Below are 17,511 nucleotides of genomic sequence, written 5' to 3' on the forward strand. Positions count from 1 at the left end.
AGAGCCCTGGGTATCTGGAAAGGTGTGAGCTAGGACTCAAGGACTCCTGAGTTGTGAGTGGAGCCTGGGTCAGGAAGTGTGGCTCTGAGGGTGGGTCCCAGTCCTCCTGGGAGGAGGGAGTGGCCTTGAAGTCCTGGATTCCGGCTCTAGCAGGGTCAAGTTGATTCTGGCTGTAGCGGGTCAGATAGCCACCTCAGATCCAGGTGAGAATTCTGCTCCAGGCTAAGACTGACCCCCTCAGGAGGGAGACGTGGTCCCTGGGCATATTTTGAGGAGCAAAATGATGGACCAAGTGGGGGGGGGGGTGGTGTTACCAGGAAGGCGACCTGGCCCTGTGAGGGTCTGCCTAGGACCGGCAGTAGTGTGTGGGTTTTTGACTTCCTGCAGGAAAAAATTCACAACAGGAAGCCAGGTGAATTTTAGATGCTTTTTGTTGAAGCTGGGGACAGTGAAACACGGGAGGGCTGGGGAAATGAGCTGGGCTGGGCTGCTCTGGCTCACTAAGAAGTCAGAGAAAGGGGGGTTTGGGGAACAGGGTCAGGGTCAGGGGGTTGGCCCGGGATGAGCTGCCACTGCCCATTGCTGCTCTGGTTGCCAGCCTCATGGGGTCCCTTAGAGTTTAGAGGATGCAGGCCTGTGGAGGGAGAAGGGGTGGGAGGGGAAGGCGAGGGGGTGCTCCTGGAAGGAGAGCACTTGCTAGGACCTTCGTTTGTGTGTGTGTGTGTGTGTGTGTGTGTTGTTCCCCCTGACACCTCCCCTAAAATCTCCACCCTTAAAACCCTTAGGACATGCCCTAACTGGTTTGGCTCAGTGGATGGAGCGTCAGCCTGCGGACTCGAGGGTCCCAGGTTCGATTCCGGTCAAGGGCATGTGCCTTGGTTGTGGGCACATCCCCAGTGGGGAGTGTGCAGGGGGCAGCTGATTGGTGTTTCTCTCTCATCGATGTTTCTGTCTGTCCCTCTCCCTTCCTCTCTGTAAAAAATCAGTAAAATATATTTAAAAAACAAAACAAAAAAAACCCTTAGGACAGAGGACCCCGAGGGCTCTCCCTCCCAGGAGCACTCCTTTGCCTCCCCCACCCCGATACCCAGGGTGTCAACTTTATCTTCCTCACTTCTAAGCTCCAAGAACCCTTCCTTTATCTCTACAACTTGTCTCCTAAGCCTATTTCTTCTATGTATTACTTCTTCCACCTTCATGATTTTTTTTTTTTTAAATATATTTTATTGATTTTTTACAGAGAGGAAGGGAGAGAGATAGAGAGTTAGAAACATCGATGAGAGAGGAACATCGATCAGCTGCCTCCTGCACATCTCCCACTGGGGACGTGCCCGCAACCCAGGTACATGCCCTTGACCGGAATCGAACCTGGGACCCTTCAGTCCGCAGGCCGACGCTCTATCCACTGAGCCAAACCGGTTTCGGCAACCACCTTCATGATTTTTAAAAAGTATATTTGTATTGATTTCAGAGAGGAAGGAAGAAGGAGAGAGAAATAGAAACATCCATGATGAGAGAGAATCATGGTGGATCGGCTGCCACCTGCACGCCCCCCACTGGGGATCGAGCCCACAACCCGGGCATGTGCCCTAGACCGGAATCGAACCTGGGACCTTTCAGTTCGCAGGCCGACACTCTACCCACTGAGCCAATCCGGCTAGGGCCACCTCCATGATTTTATAAATAAATATTCTCTTATAGTTGGAGTCTTGGCTCTGAATTCTTCCATAGCCAGAACCCAAGAACCAAGGTCGCTGAACCCAAGTATGGCCTGACCCCAGAGGTCTAACACCTGTGCCCTTCCCGCTGCCCCCAACGGTACTAGTTGCTCCCATGTGACACCACCCCAACATCTGTCGGGAGGCGTCTTTGTTTCCATCAACATGTTATCCCACAAAACACAATGTGGCCCCTAAGTCTAGGGGTGGCCCTTCTGTGGAACCTCCATCATGTTTACTCAGTTGACTGCTCCCGGCAACAATACTAAACTCTTAACCAGAAGACACCTCGTGTTGCTGTTCAGACTGGAAAGTCCACACAGGATACATGTAAGCTCTCTAGCACCTTCACCGTGCTGCTGTGGTAATTCCCCTTCACTCAGGAAACGGTACTTGACCTTTAATACAAGTTTTGCTATGAATTATGAAAGAGGAAACGGGGGAAACGCAGTTTGCGGGTGGGGTTATCAATTCTAACTGGAGCAGATGAGCCAATGAAATGCTTACACCACAGACTGCATGAGCTGCCGGGTGCATAAGCGGTGCCGATGAGAGCAGGTGCGTCAGAAACATGTGCCTCTCTCCAAGCCGGCATTTCAGCCACGGGTTGGCTCTGGCAGTATCGGGGCCTTTGTTTCGAGGGGTTTTAAAGGCTGGGTGTTTAGAGGGGGACTTAGGGGAGGATTCCAATAGAATAATCATCAGCTTTATGCTGCTGTTGGTACAGCAGGTTTATTATCTTGATCTCATCTGTCTTTGGGTGTGGTTGGCAAATGGCACTGATTGGATTTCTGCCTGTCCCACCTACTCTTTTTCTTTTAACATATTTTATTGATTTTTTACAGGGAGGAAGGGAAAGGGATAGAGAGTTAGAAACATCGATCAGCTGCCTCCTGCACACCCCCTACTGGGGATGTGCCTGCAACCAAGGTCCATGCCCTTGACAAGAATGGAACCTGGGACCCTTCAGTCCGTAGGCTGGCGCTCTCTCCGCTGAGCCAAACCGGTTAGGGCCCCACTTACTCTTTGAAGTGTCCTTGGTTTAGGGAAGATAGGATTTACCAGGTGGCTGCTATTTGAGGGCCTCGGTTTCCCTATTCTTCTTGTCCTGGCTTACTCAGCTCCCAGGTGGATTGGGCTAGGCCCGGTGGTCGGCAAACCGTGGCTCGCGAGCCGCATGTGGCTCCTGAGCTGCGGTTTGCCGAGCCGCAAGTTTGCCGACCACTGGCAGGCCCTAGGCCTGGAGCTTTTGGCAGAAGACCCCCGCTCCCATCAGGTTCATGCGATGCCACCCAACCAGAATTTCAGTTTGTGTAATCAGAGCTCTTGGATGATTTTTGAAGCGGGTGAAATCCAGGCATGAAACCGGGAAGGGGTGTCCACTCACTCAATATTGGTTGAGTACCTACTATGTGCCAGGCACTGGGAAGAAAGCAGTGAGCAAAATAAAGGATCTACCTTCAGGATGTTTGCGTTCTAGTTTTCATTTGCTGCGAGTCTACACTCTGCTGTGGCCATCTGGGCAGGCGCACTCCATTCCCAAGACTCAGTTTCTCCATCTGTGAAATTAAAAACAAGAATACTGCCCTAGCCCTAGCTGGTTTGGCGCAGTGGCTAAAGCGTTGGCCTACGGACTGAAGGGTCCCAGGTTCAATTCCAGTCAAGGGCACATGCCTGGGTTGCGGGCTGCTCCCCAGCGGGGGGGGGGCGGGGGGGGGGGCGTGCAGGAGGCAGCCGATCAATGATTCTCATCATTGATGTTTCTATCTCTCTCTCTCCCCCCCCTCTCCTTTCCTCTCTGAAATCAATAAAAAATATATTACAAACAAACAAAAAAACAGGAATACTCTCCCCTACCGGATGCGACGGTGGGAGACTCTAGACCGGGGCCTTGCGGGTTCAATTGGGGTCAGAGAACTCCCTCACGGCTAGAGCCCATGACGCATTTGATTGACAGCTGGCTTGTGTCGGGGCGTGGTCACGCTTAAAATGCCGCGGTGACGACACCAAGCCCGGAATCCCCGCGAGAATTCCAGCCTTCTTTCCCTTCCTGTTTCTCTGCGTTTTCGTTTCGAAGCCCCGCCCCTTTTCGAGACGTCAGCACGTCCGGCGGTGTAAGACTATAAAAGAAGCCTCGCGGGCGGTGGCGCACGCTCATTGGCTCCGTTCCCAGCTCAGTTGTTGATTTCACGCGCCGCTCCGCGAGACCCCGCCGCTCCGCGAGACCCCGCGCCCGTTTGTCGCGACCGCGCTTGCAGCGACCGGAGACAGTTTGAGCGCCCAGCCCGACGCCGCAGGGCGAGATGAAAGCGCCGGCCTCCCGAGCCGTCCGGACCCGCGAATGCTCCTGGCAGCCCAAGCCGGCGCTTTTGCCCCCGAGGTGACGCGCAGCCCGCACCCGGTGAGTGAGGGACGAGGGACGGGAACGCACGGGTCTCCGCGGGCGGGGGGCGAGGGCTCAGACTTTCGGTCGTTGAGGAGGAGGGAGCTTGGACTTCTGGGTAACGAGACAGGACTGTTGGGGGCCGGGACTCCTGGGTCCTGAGGAAGAGGCCTGGGAACCGGAATTCCTGTGTCCGGTGGGGGCGGCGGGGCGGGGCCAGGCCCCAGGGCGCCGACGTGAGTAGAGGGGCTGGGAGCGTGGGGTGCTGAGCCCGACGGGGGAAGGTCTAGGAGCCAGACTCGGTCCCCAGTGAGGAACCAGGGGGCTGAGCAGGCCGGAATTTTTTTTTTAATTTTTATCTTTTTGCTTAAAACAAATTTATTCGCCCTCAGTTCTGGAGGCTAGAAGTCTGCAGTAAAGATGGCAGCAGGAAGAAAAAGAAAGAAAGAAAAAAAAAGATGGCAGCAGGGCCACGCTCCCTCTGAAGGCCCTAAGACAGAATTCTTCCTCGCTGCTTATTTTCTGGTGTTTGTTGTCAGTTCTTGGAATTCCTTGGCTCCTAGCGCTGCCTCCGTTGTCACATGGCCATCTTCCCTCTGTGTGTGTGCCTCTGAGCCTCTGGTGGCCTTGTTTTGTTATTTTTTAAATGTTTATCTTTATTGTTGGGAGTATTACAGACGGGGTTTGGGGAGGTCCGGGGTTGGAATTTTTGAGTCTCCAGGGGAGGCGGGTGTTGGGGGGCCTGGCTTGTCAGAACCAAAGACCAGGACTTTATCCCGAAGGGGAACTAATAGAGGACCTGTCTTCTCCTTACTTGGGCCTGAGGGAAAATGGGGGCCTTGGACTTTTGGGTCTAAGGAAGGAGGGAATGGGGACCCCGACTCCTGGGTATTGAAAGGAAAGAGAGGCAGGAACCTACAGACAGAGATGGGAGTGGCTGGTAATCGGAAAGGAATGTTGGCAGGGACTCATGTTGCTATTTGTGTTAGTGTTTCCGTTGCTGACTCAAGGTCTCATCCCCTGATGCTGTTTCCTAAATGGCTTCTTCCTCCCTTTTCCCCAGCCCAGACAGATGGCTCCAGGCCAAGTGCCCCAGCCCCTCCCCTGGAGGGATGCCCACCCCTTCTTCCTCCTGTCCCCGCTGATGGGCCTTCTCAGCAGGGCCTGGAGCCGGCTCAGGGGCCCAGGACCTCTAAAGCCCTGGCTGGAGGACGCAGTCACGAGCGCAGATCGGGGAGAAGCTTGCCTGGAGGAAGTGACTAAGGCTGCTTTGGCCACCCGCTATGCCCCATGGGGTGGGCACCCTCCGCGGGAGCCTGGAGATGGTGGAAGAGCTGTGGAGGATGGCGGGTCGTCCTGCCCTGACCGAGAGGCCAACAGTTCTCTTCCTGAAGCCTGGGGACTTTCAGATGATGATGATGAAGAATATGGTGGGGAAGAAGCAACCAGCATCCCTAAAGAGCAAGGAAGTGACTATATCGGTTGCCAGCCTGCTCCCACGTCCGTCAGCCTTCTGAGGACCCTGCAAGGCCCTCCTGCGGAAGAGGAGACTGAGGAAGGAGGAGTTGCTGAGGATAAAGTGATGACATTCTTCTCTTTCCCTCCATCACACTGGGAGCACTGTCCAGGGAGGGAGGAGGAGGAGGAGGCTGGAGAAGCTGTAAACAAAGTTCCCACAACATCTACTCCCCCCTCATCCCCAGGATCCAAGCCCAGTGCTTGGGTGTGTGCTGCAGGGGAAGAGGAGGCTGGAGCTAAGGAGGAAGAAAGAGCAGAGAGCGAAGACACCGGGAAGATCTCCATTACCTCTTCATCTGCAGGCTCCCGCCCCAGCGCCTGGGAGTGTAATTCAGGGGAGGAATCTGAGGAAAAGGATGGAAAGGCTGAGAAAGAAGCCGACCCAGAGCCACACTCCTCAGTTCTAAGCCACAGGCCCCTGCTCAGGACCTGGCAGCATCAACCCAATAAGATCACAGAGGAAGAGGAGGAGGACAACGCTTCAGAGGAAGCTGAGGGTCTGTCAGCCATCCCCACCACAAGTGCTTTCATGAAGGCCTGGGTGTGTTGGCCAGGAGAGGACACAGAGGCGGAAGATGAGGACAGTGATTCAGGAGCATCTGAGGAGGAGGGAGAAGCTGAGGGTCCCTCTTCCATTCCCCCCACAAGTACCTTCTTGAGGGCCTGGGTGTACCAACCAGGAGAGGACACAGAGGAGGAAGATGAGGACAGTGATTCAGGAGCATCTGAGGAGGAGGGAGAAGCTGAGGGTCCCTCTTCCATCCCCCCCACAAGTACCTTCTTGAGGGCCTGGGTGTACCAACCAGGAGAGGACACAGAGGAGGAAGATGAGGACAGTGATTCAGGAGCATCTGAGGAGGAGGGAGAAGCTGAGGGTCCCTCTTCCATCCCCCCCACAAATACCTTCTTGAGGGCCTGGGTGTACCGACCAGGAGAGGACACAGAGGAGGAAGATGAGGACAGTGATTCAGGAGTATCTGAGGAGGAGGGAGAAGCTGAGGGTCCCTCTCCCATTCCCCCCACAAGTACCTTCTTGAGGGCCTGGGTGTACCAACCAGGAGAGGACACAGAGGAGGAAGAGGAAGATAGTGATTCAGGAGCAGCTGAGGAGGAGGGAGAAGCTGAGGGTCCCTCTTCCATTCCCCCCACAAGTACCTTCTTGAGGGCCTGGGTGTACCGGCCAGAAGAAGACACAGAGGAGGAAGATGAGGAGAATGAGGATGAGAAAGATGATTCAGAGACAGCTGGCTCGGACCCAAGTTCTTCCCTTCAGGCCCAGAGTGCCCTCCTCAGGGACTGGACATACCCACCTGGAGAGGAGACAGAGGGAGTGGAAGCTGCTGAATGGGGAGAAGCTGAGCCCTTCCGAGTGGCCATCTATCTACCAGGAGAGAAGCCACCACCTCCCTGGCCTCTTCCTCGGCTGCCCCTCCGCCTGCAAAGGCGGCTCAAGTCTGCAGGAACCCCCACCCAGCATCCGGACCCCGAGACTCCCCAAAAGGCCAGAAAGGTTGGTGCTGAGGGCTCTGATTCCCTTATTTTTTAAAGCTGGGGACAGTAAAACAAGGGCTTAGGACAGAAGAAACAGGGGGGAGCGCGCCTCCGCAGGGCTGCTTTGGCTCACTAGAAAGTATGAGAAAAGGGGGCTAGAGACAGGTTGGGGCGGGTGGGGGGGAGGGGTTAGCCCAGGATTAGCTGAGAGGCGTGGGCGTGCCCCCGGAGGGAGAGCGCCTGGGATTCCTGAGTGTTAGGGAGGCGGGAGCTGGGACTCGGCCCGTGTGTGTTACAGAGGGTTGCATGTGAACTCCACTGGGAGGGCTGTGCTCATTGTCATGCAATCCTTTGCAAGAGGCTGGGCTCCCTGGGGGCAGCTGTGGTATTTGTCAGCCCCAGAGAACCACCTCCGTCTTCAGTGAGTCAGATGGAGAATTTGGTGGCAGGCAGGTGACTAGACAGATGCAAGCATTTGTGTAATTTTTGTCTGGTTCTCTCTTCCCTCCCCCCCCTGTGGCCGTGTGTATCCTGTGTCCGTATGTCTGTGCCGGTCTGCTCCAGGTGCACTTCTCTGAGAAGGTCTCCATCCATTTCCTGATTGTCTGGGCTGGACCAGCCCAGGCTGCCCGAAGGGGCCCCTGGGAGCAGGTTGCCCGGGATCGAAGCCGCTTTGCCCGCCGAATTGCCCAGGCTGAGGAGAAACTGGGCCCCTGCCTCACCCCTGCTGCTCGGGCCAGGGCCTGGGCACGCCTCGGGGACCCTCCCTCTTCTTTGGCTGCCATACCGGCCACGACCCAGACCTTGCCCACATCCTGTGTCCAGGCCACACTCTTGAGCCATACTGTGGCCTCTCCCTCCCCTCTTTATGTGTCCGAGTCTCCTGCCTTAGACCTCAGTGGGAGGCGTGGCTAGGATCCTGTGGTTTTTGTGTTATTCAATTATTCACTATTTATTTTTTTACCAGTTGGTTTAAGAAATAAAGTCTTTTAGTTTGTACTGAGCAATGTCACCTTGTGTATATGAACTGACAGTATCTGCCTCTCCTGGGTCCTGGAAGTAGTTGGGGGGAATAGGGAAGAGGTGATGCCTTAATAGAGGATAAACTACATTTCCCATCATCCCTCAAACTTGCCTCTTCTCCTGAGGCTTCTTTTGAACAAAAGGTGGGTGAGTTTTGTAGTTTTTCTTTGGCTTCCACCTAGGTTTTATTAGACTTGGGACAGTTATCTCCTCAAAGGGGGCTGGGAGCTAGACTCACTGGTCTCTGACCAAGGGTTAAGCTCCAGTTTTCTGCATCTCCCTGGAATATACAAACATCCTCCTACTGGCCTTCACATGGTGAGTTCCTTAAGGTTTTTCAGCTGCCCCGATTTAACATTTACAAGCCCTGTGCCCATTGCCTCAGTTTCCTTATCTGTAAAACATGGCAAACAACTGTATATACCTTAGGGGATTACAAAGGCCCCAAAGGAGTTTGTGTTTAAAGTAATGCTTGTTGCCCTGCCAGCTCAGTGGTTGAGTGTTGACCTATAAACCAGGTCACTGTTCGATTCCCCATCAGGGCACATGCCCAGGATGCAGGCTTGGTCCCTAGGGGGGGTGGGGGGCAGGAGGCAGCCTATCAATGATTCTCATCATTGATGTTTCTCTCCCTCTCCGTTCCTCTCTGAAATCAAAGATATTAAAAAAAAATGCTTGTCAGTTAAATGTGTTAGCGGGTATTGTAATTATTCTCCCTCACCCATGCATGTCTTCAGTTACCACCCAAGTTTATGTCTCCAGCTTAGAACTTTCTCTTCTGATCTGGTAAGATCTGTCCAGCAAGGGCACCCTGTCCAACCTCCCGCTCCCCCTCCTCGATTGGTTCCCCAGGCTCCTACCGCACTAGCCTTTCATTTTCCCAAGCAACCTAGCCCCCTTCCCCCTTACGATCTTTGCGTGAGCTCTGCCTACTATCCCATGTTCCCATTCCTGACCCCTGGTGAATCGGCTAGTTCCTTGTGATTCTCTAGGTGTAGTATGAAAACTTCTTTTATTTTTTATTTTATTTTTTTTAATATATTTTATTGATTTTTTACAGAGAGGAAGGGAGAGAGATAGAGAGAAACACCGATGAGAGAGAAACATCGATCAGCTGCCTCCTGCACACCCCCTCGGGATGTGCCCGCAACCCAGGTACATGCCCTTGACCGGAATCGAACCCGGGACCTCTCAGTCCGCAGGCCGACGCTCTATCCACTGAGCCACACCGGTTTCGGCGAAAACTTCTTTGAGATGCCTTGCTTTGAGCCGGCTGACTTGCGCCTCCATGTGCCTTTGTCCATAGCGGAGGAGTGGTTTGGTTTTTTGTTAAGACCCTGTCTCCCATGATGCACTGAGTGCCACCAGAGCAGGTGCTGCCCAACAGCCCACTCCCCAGAACCCAGAACACGTCCAATACGTGTTGGTTGTCAGTAAGGTGGTGCAAAAGAAGGCACGCTGGAGGCCGTTCTCCAAATGAGCGGGCACCGGCGCTGTGGAGAGTCTTATATTTTATTGGGTTACTCACACGCCAGTTTCCCATCGAAACTGGACAAGCAGATAGCAAAGGCTTGAAGGGGGCAAAGAGGGAAGCAGAAGTCCATGGTGAACATGTCCGGGGCCACGCGGCCGAACTGAAGCACCAAGTAGTCGGCTGAGGAGCAAGTTAGAAACCTAGTCAGACTCTTACCCTGCCCGGGCCCTAAGGCGCCCTTACTTTGCCCAGAAATCCTATGAGGGCCGCCTAAACTACAGTTCCCAAGAGGCTTTGCAACAGCGTGGCGTGGGCCTTGCTGAGAGAAAACCTGAAGTGTTGATGGGAGTAGTAGTTCTTGTCCCTTGGTATCCCCGTTCCCTCCGCCCCCCACCCCCCAGCCGGGTTCCTAGGAGCTCACGGTCATCCGGATACACAATCTGGAAGTTCTTGACCGAGGCCTGAGTGACTCGACCGTGAAAATTCAGCACGTAGGCGCCAGTCTCGTAGCTCCACGATGGGGCTTTGTTTTGCAGGAGAACCAGCCCCTGGTTGGCCCCCCGTTGGATGCGACTCATAAGGCAGTCCCGCTCCTAGAGGGCAAAGCAGGGGGCGTGATTAACCTACCACAAACTAGGCTTTTCGTTTTCCTCCGGACACACAATTTTGAGTTTTTAGCCTCCCCTTCCTGAGACATATGAATCTGACAAGATCCTCCCAGCTGCACATGTGACCTGCTCCCTTAGGACCTCCTAGGGCCTGTGACATAGCCCTTCCTCCCCTATCCACCCAGAGATTCTCAACCTCAGCCAACTCACATTTTGTGGCTGGATGCTGATTCTCTTGTTCTGGCCATCAATTCCTGGAATGATCACAGACATTTTCCGGGGTCCTCGGAATCCCAAGACGTTGGTGTCCTAGGGTATCATGCTCTAGTTGGCCTGGCTCTTTCTCCCTCCCCACCATCTGCTCCATTCACTCTCTAGTCTCCGGGATACTTACGTAACACACAACGCCCAGCTCCTCCCTGATCCGGCCAGTGTCAGGGATGAAATACTTTTTTTCAGGATTCACCCCATTGTCGAAAATGGTGAATTTGGTGCCCAAGACATTAGATCTACTCCAGGAAGGCGGTGGCCAGAATAAAATAATAATCGTTACCGTTCTGCTGTACGTTAATCTCTTTCCCATGCCATCTTATCAATTCTTCCCATCATTCCTCTACTACGTAAGACTCATTTCCATGTAGCCACAGTCCCAGCCCTGCGATCCATGATTTTTCATTTCCTGCCTCCGCCCTTTAGGAACCCTCTTCCAATACCTGTTGGTTAGTATTAGAGGAAACTCCTACTCAGGAACGTAGGAGTCCCAGCCCCTTGCCTTTCAAGAAGTCAAATGTCTTAAAGGCCAGCCTGTGCTCCAAAACCTCCAGTTCTATTTCTAACCACCCTGGGGCTACAACCTGAAGAACTCCAGAGCCCACCCGTCCCTACGAGAAAAGGTCCTTCCTAGAGCAGGTAGGCCTTGTGCCCTATGGCCTGTTGGGAAATGTAGTTCAATTCTCCCCTTCTTCCCCCGGGTGCCCTGTCACCTGCCATCTGTTTCTCACACACATCAGGGCTCTGCCTACCTGACTTTGCCCACAAAGCTCTGCCCATCCCGAGACAGGTCTGTGGGGTCCAGGGAAATTAGATAATTAGAGGTTGTGCTCATTTTTCTCTTGCGCCCAGCGAGAAGGAAGTGCTGTGGATCAAAGAACAGCCCATCAGATTGGATTTCGGGGATTGGGCGAGGGCTAGGGGTCTAAAGACAAGGAAACGTTATGTCCGTGGGGGGGACAGAGGGAAGGGTGACGGGGCAATAAGCGTCCCCGGGCTTGCTGAGAGGTGCAGTTCCCACTGAAGGAAGTCACCGGCTGGGTCCTGAAGGGGAGCTACACATCTTAATGTCTCCCCTTCAGGGAGAGCCCAGGCAGGAGAGAACCTGACTAGCAGGCCTGACTCCGGACGACAGGGAAGAGCCTCCCTTTGAACATGGCACCAGGTCTTCAGTAGGTGTTGCATCCTGGAAAAGTGGATCTGGCTCTGGGTAGGAAAAGCCCTTTCTGGGAGAGAGAGAGTGCCTTGAGGGGCAGCCACAGAGAGGGGCGTGGCTAGGCCGAGAAGGGCGTGGCTAGGCCGAGAGGGGCGTGGCTTGGCTCTGGATAGTAAGCAATCCACCAAGGGAGGGGCTTGGGCGGGGCCTTATAGCAAAGGCGGCACCGTGAAGCGGCCAGACTCGGACCTACAAAGATGGGTTCTGGAGGGTGTGTAAGGGTGAGGTTTTGGACCCCGGTAGGGCGTGGCCTGAGTTTGAAAAAGCCGGGCCCAGCTCCACAGGGGGCAGGTCCTCGGCTGTGGGACGGGCAGGGCCTTTGCCACTGGGCTCTAAGGAGCTCGGTTCTGTGACGTTTTGGAGTTGGGGTGGACAGGTCCTAGCTCAGTGATGAGCAAGGCCTGGGTTCGTGAAAGTCAAGCCCCTGAGAGGTGGGGGCCGGCCCCCGCCGCCAGACGGCACCTTCCGGCTGTGGCCGTTGATCGCCTCCAAGTAGAGGTAGTAGAAAGGGAACATGCCCTTGTCGATGCCACGCTTGTCGCGGCTGATGCAACACTGCATCGTGCAGCCGCGCACCGCCGGCCGCAACACGTATTCTTCCAAGTCCGCGATGAGCCGCGGGTCTGGGGCGAGGAGAGACGAGAGGGGCGAGCTCCGCGCACTGCCGAAGCCCCCGCCGCCCTCGCTTTCCAGGGCCTCGGACATCTTCTCGTCAGCCAGCCCTGGGAAATTCCTCTCTGTGGACTCCGACTCCTCTTTCTTCTCCTCCAGGTCTTCTCCCTGGCCCACAGGCCAAATGCAAGTTGAAGTGCAGCCCAGACCCAGGCCGCCACCCCCCCCCCCCCGCCCCAATCCCCCGCTAGTAACACACTGATTGGCCATCCCAGCTCAGGGCTACACCCACTCTCGACCATGTATTCTGCCTATTGGTCAAACTTCTCGGCCCCTTGCTGATTGGTCGATCCCTTTAAAGATTTCCACCCAGCCAAACCCCACTGGCTTCCCTCTGCTGCCTGGCTCACTCCATCTACCGACTGGAGAATTCCTTTTGCAAGGCCCGTTCAGCTAAAACACGTGTTGATTCGATCTAGATAACTTAATATGGCCCGGATCTACCCAACTGAAACTATTTGTTGTTGTTGTTATTCTTAATCCTCACCGGAGGATATATATTTTTTCCGTTGATATTTTTAGAGAAGGAAGGGAGAGAAGGGGAGAGAAGAGGAGAAACATCTATGCGAGAAAGACACATCTACTGGTTGCTTCCTGCACCCACCCTGACGGGACAGGGGATCAAACTTGCAACCCACGATGCTCTAACCACTCAACGTACTGGCCAGAGCCCAACTAAAGCTATGTATCTCACTTTCATCAATGCCAAAGTGAGTGCCAACTGGCCCTTCCCTATGGCTGTGTCACCCCCCCCCCCCCCCCCCCCAGCTCACAGCTTTTCGGTGGGCTGGGTTTTGTTGTGCTCACATCTCTTCAAACCCTCTCTAGATGGTCAATGAGGCACTCAGAGCCTCTGCGAGCTGTCAGCACAGGTTCTATCCACCAGTAAAAGGGGCCTCTGATTGGGCTGCAGAGTTTTAGCACCACCCTCCTCTTCCTCTGTCTTGATGGGCTGTGCCATCTCTCACCCTGTTGGAGCTCGAGTCTCCACTTCCCCCATCATCATCCCTTCCAGGCGACTCGCATTCATCTCCACCGTCCTGCGATTCGCTATCGTCCTCTGTACTGGACCCTAAGGGATGGAAGCAGACAGCTCAGGACACCTGGGTCACCAGTGGTAGCTTATCGCCCTCACTGGCCAGACACCTCACCTCCCCCACATGCAGAGGGTCTACACAGGTCAAGGAGTCTCTGCCTGCTCTGGGCCGACGGACAAACAGGATTTGAGCTCCCCCTTCCCTTTGTGCCAGAGAGAGCAGAGGGGAGACTGGGGATCTAGGATGGGGGTGGAGAGAGAGTGGAGTTTCGCAGTGATAATTAAGATTCGTTTTGCAATAGCGAAATAGTCCTGTCGTGAGAATAAAGTGTCATTACAATGAAATATTAAAGAATAAAAGGGAAGCCCTAGCTGGGATGGCTCAGTGGATAGAGCGTCAACCTGTGGATTGAAGGGTCCCAAGTTCGATTCTGGTCAAGGGCACATGCCCAGGTTGCAGGCTCCACCTCCAGTAGCTGGCGTGCAGGAGGCAGCCTATCAAGGATTCTCTCTCAATGATGTTTCTCTCTCTTCCTCTCCCTTCTCTGAAATCAATAAAAATATATATATTTTTTAAAAAAGAATAAAAGGGAATGAAGTACTTATAATACTACAACGTAGATGAACCTTAAAAACATGCGAACATGAGAAGCCAGTCATGAAAGATCATATTGTGTATTATTCTGTTTATCTGAAATGTGGCGAGTAGGCAAATCTAGGATTAGTGGTTGCCTAGGGCTAGGAGAAAGGGGGGTGGTGACTGATAAGAGGTACAGTTTCTTCTGGGGGTGATGAAAATGCAGGAAAATTGACTGTGGCAATAGGGGCGCATCTCTGTAAATATACTAAGAACCCTGGAATTGTAAACTTTAAATGAGTGAACTGTATGGTATGTGAACTATATCTCCAAAAAGCTGTTACAAAAGGGGGGAGGATTTGCCACTCGGAGCAGAGGGCCTGACTATGTCCCTCAAATTACCACGTCGTCCGTGGGGTACCCAACCCCTGCGTCTTATCCTTGGGGGCCCTTTGAAAGGCGGGCGGAAGGTGGGAACATCCTCCACGAAGACCTCCTCCAACTCGGGATAGGACGTGTCTGGAGGGCAGAAGAGAGAAGGCACCTGGAGGCTGGGATCCCAGGGGAGGGGAGGGCTGGAGGCTGAAATGACTGGGTGTTGGAGAAGGAGAAGGTTCAAGACCTGGACTTGGGCTCTGGCCGGTTTGGTTCAGTGGATATTGCGTCGGCCTGCGGACTGAAGGATCCCACGTTCGATTCCCGTCAAGGGTACATGCCCGGGTTGTGGGCTCGATCCCCGGTAGGGGGCGTGCAGGAGGCAGCCGATCTATCATTCTCTCTCATTATGGATATTTCTCTTTCTCTCTCTTCCTCTCTGAAGTCAATAAAAATATATTTTTTTAAAAAAAGACCTGGACTTGGTGTGGATTTCAGAGCCCCTGGGGCGCGGGGGAGTGGGTGTCTGCACTCCAGGCTCTATTGGAGATCAAGGATTGAGGTTCCAGACGCCTGGGTTCTAGTGGGAGTGGAGTTCTAGCATAGGCGGTCCAAGGGCTTGATTGAGAGTACCTTCTTCCGTCGGGGATGCCAAGGGGCTGGGCTCGGGGCGGCCATCGCCACCACAGCTCATGATGCCCTGGGCGCTGTGGGTACCAGCGTGCAGATGTGCTTCTGGCACGTTCTCCCGGAGGAAAGGGTTCCGGAGGCCTGGGAGACAGTGCAGAGGCCCCTAAACGGCGAAGATCTGCCTCCGCCCTGGGCTCCCACACACAGTCCCTGATTGAACGACCACCCAAACCCCCGAGACGCATGCAGAACCCGCCCTTCATTCCAAGGCTCCGACCAGGACGGCCCGACCACTAAGTTGTGGCTCCTCGCGAACACCACCCCCGCCGGGTTCTCCGTCGGTAGCACCTGGTTTCTAAGTCACCCAGGTCCCCGGGCTTTGCCAGTCTCAGTCCTGGAACCGCTTTTCCAGGCCCCGCCCCCCAACTCTCCCAGGCCCCGCCCCGCGCTTTTGGTTGGTCCCCGGGTCTCTCAGGCTCCGCCCCAGAACTCTAACAAGCCCCGCCCTCTCGTGGCCTTAAAGGGCCCGCACCCGCGCTCTCCCTGGGGTCCCCACTGGCTGTGAGTCGGGCTGTGCCGGGCTCCGCCGGGCTCCCACAGGCCCCTCCCTCCTGGCCTTCGAGGCGGTCGGACCCTTTCCTCACCGCTGTTCCCGGCGAGGCGCTCCGACCTCAGGCGCGGTCGGCTGGACCGCATGGAGGCGTCAGGATTGGCCTGAACCATGAGGAAATCTTGGCGTTTCCGCCGCTGCTTCTTCTCAAATAGCCGCCGCTGCGGGAGCGGGAAAGGGGTGTGTGGGGGCCAGGAGTCCTGCGGAAGACTCGGGTGAAAATGGGCCTGGGGAAGGGGAGCCCTGGGGAAGGGGCGGCCTGCATCCGTGGGAGAATTGTTGGAACCCAAGCCCTCAGTCCCTCGTCTCCTCCTTCCTGAGAACCAGGGGTCCTGGCACCTGGTCCCCTCCGAGCCCTTGTTCCTTAGAAGTTTTGGAGCCTCATCCCCAAGCTTTACTTCTCTAGGATCTCGAGTTCCTATTTTCTCACTTCCCAATTGCAGAACCTGAGGCTCAAGAGAGCCACGGAGGGCCAGGCCGCCCAGGGCGATCCCTGGGGATGGGGCTCCTGGGGGGCTATGAAGGGGCCCCGGGTTGGGGGGGGGAGGTGAGGACTCCTAGCACAGTACCTGCTGTTCCAGCTTCTGCAGCCTTATGGCGGCGAGCTCGTCCCACAGGACCCTGAGGGAGAGGCAGGCTTATGACAAGACTAAGCAAGGCACCCTGGATGCCCGAGAGCCCCCCTAAGTTAGGATTCTGGGCACTTGTGAGGTCACAGAAGGGGTAGAGTCTAAAGCTCTTTCCCCCAGCACTGGCCTGTCTGGATCCAGGAGCCAGAGATCCCAGGGCCCTCGGGTCTCAGAGCTCAGGAGTCCACGCCCCTCCCCTTTCTGACCCCTTAGTCCTCATCCCAGGCTGCTCCCTTTAGGTAGGACTCAGAGGTCCCGGTCCCCAGCCCCTCCCAGCAAGGCTGATGGTGCTGAACCTGCAAACGCCCTTATGAGGCCAGAGCTGAGGGTGCGTGGGCACAGTCAAACGCTCAGTGCTCTGTGCACCCCTTTGCTCCAGTCCTGCCCACTCCGGTGCCTTACTCACTCTTTTTTCCATGTGTCGTTCTCCTGAGACATTCTAGAGAAACAAGAATGAGAAGTCAGGACTCAGACCCCACCTCCCAATGGGCTCTGTCCCCGCCCCCCTCCCCGCGCCCCCCCCCCCCAACCCCCAACGTCTGATCTTAAGCGCTACATTTTATCCAGGAACCAGGAAACCTGGGTTCCAGCACCTACTCCTGTCCAGGGAAACCGCAGCCTTATTCCAGTTTGGGGCACTAACAGGGGCCCAGGAGTCCAATTCTCTCTCCCCCAAATACCTCTCTCCTACACCCAGGCGTGGGAACTCAGAAATCTGGGCCCCAAACACCAGACCGCCAGCACCCCTCTATCCTCCCCGGTGCCTGCAGAGGCTTTTCACATTCACGCCCCAGCGCTCTGCCCCTCTGGCCAATTTCTAAACATACCTGACGACTTTTGGGGGGAGCTGGGGACCTAATCTCTGGGTCTCCGGGAAATAAAGCTGGGGGATAAAGAGGGCTCCGAGGGAGGAGGGATTCCCTCTGGGATCTACCGGGATCCCCTCCCTCCAATTCCCTCACGCTCAACTTCCAACGGAGCAATGACCCCTGGCTTCTGCCGCAGCCAGGCTACCCTGCTCTGGGGGTTCTAAATTGGAAGGGGGTGCGAGTGTTCCTTAAAGGGACCCCGGAGATGTCTCAGCGCAGTCTCTCGCTCTACCCCTCTCACTCCTATAAGAAACTTAGAAGGCGACCTGGACAATTGCTATTGATCTGTAACTTGCCGCCGCCACTTCTAGGGCAGAAACACAAACGAGAAAACTACAACTCCCATGAGGCAAAGGGGCCAAGATGGTGCGGAAGTTACGTCATCTTACCCCGGACCGACGGGGAGTTGTAG

The 17,511-nt window shown here is 55.1% G+C and overlaps 2 protein-coding genes across 2 annotated transcripts; one reads left to right on the forward strand and one right to left on the reverse strand.

Annotated features, from left to right (window-relative positions):
• Positions 1 to 3,820: 3,820 nt before the first annotated feature.
• Positions 3,821 to 8,113, forward strand: PPP1R15A (protein phosphatase 1 regulatory subunit 15A). Its single transcript, XM_081108200.1, has 3 exons — positions 3,821 to 4,119; positions 5,165 to 7,129; positions 7,675 to 8,113. The coding sequence occupies exons 1-3, from the start codon at positions 4,060 to 4,062 to the stop codon at positions 8,023 to 8,025; spliced, it is 2,376 nt and encodes a 791-aa protein (XP_080964326.1). The 5' UTR covers positions 3,821 to 4,059; the 3' UTR covers positions 8,026 to 8,113.
• Positions 8,114 to 9,628: 1,515 nt separating this feature from the next.
• TULP2 (TUB like protein 2) lies at positions 9,629 to 17,483 on the reverse strand (the record flags this gene model as incomplete). Its single annotated transcript, XM_081107349.1, has 12 exons — positions 9,629 to 9,787; positions 10,029 to 10,200; positions 10,426 to 10,524; positions 10,610 to 10,724; positions 11,238 to 11,350; positions 12,164 to 12,481; positions 13,342 to 13,445; positions 14,389 to 14,577; positions 14,995 to 15,132; positions 15,636 to 15,762; positions 16,171 to 16,222; positions 17,479 to 17,483. The coding sequence occupies 12 exons, from the start codon at positions 17,481 to 17,483 to the stop codon at positions 9,654 to 9,656; spliced, it is 1,566 nt and encodes a 521-aa protein (XP_080963475.1). The 3' UTR covers positions 9,629 to 9,653.
• Between the last annotated feature and the right edge of the window lie 28 nt (positions 17,484 to 17,511).

This window comes from Myotis nattereri, assembly GCF_964212035.1.
Source record: "Myotis nattereri genome assembly, chromosome: 15".
NCBI lineage: Eukaryota > Metazoa > Chordata > Mammalia > Chiroptera > Vespertilionidae > Myotis > Myotis nattereri.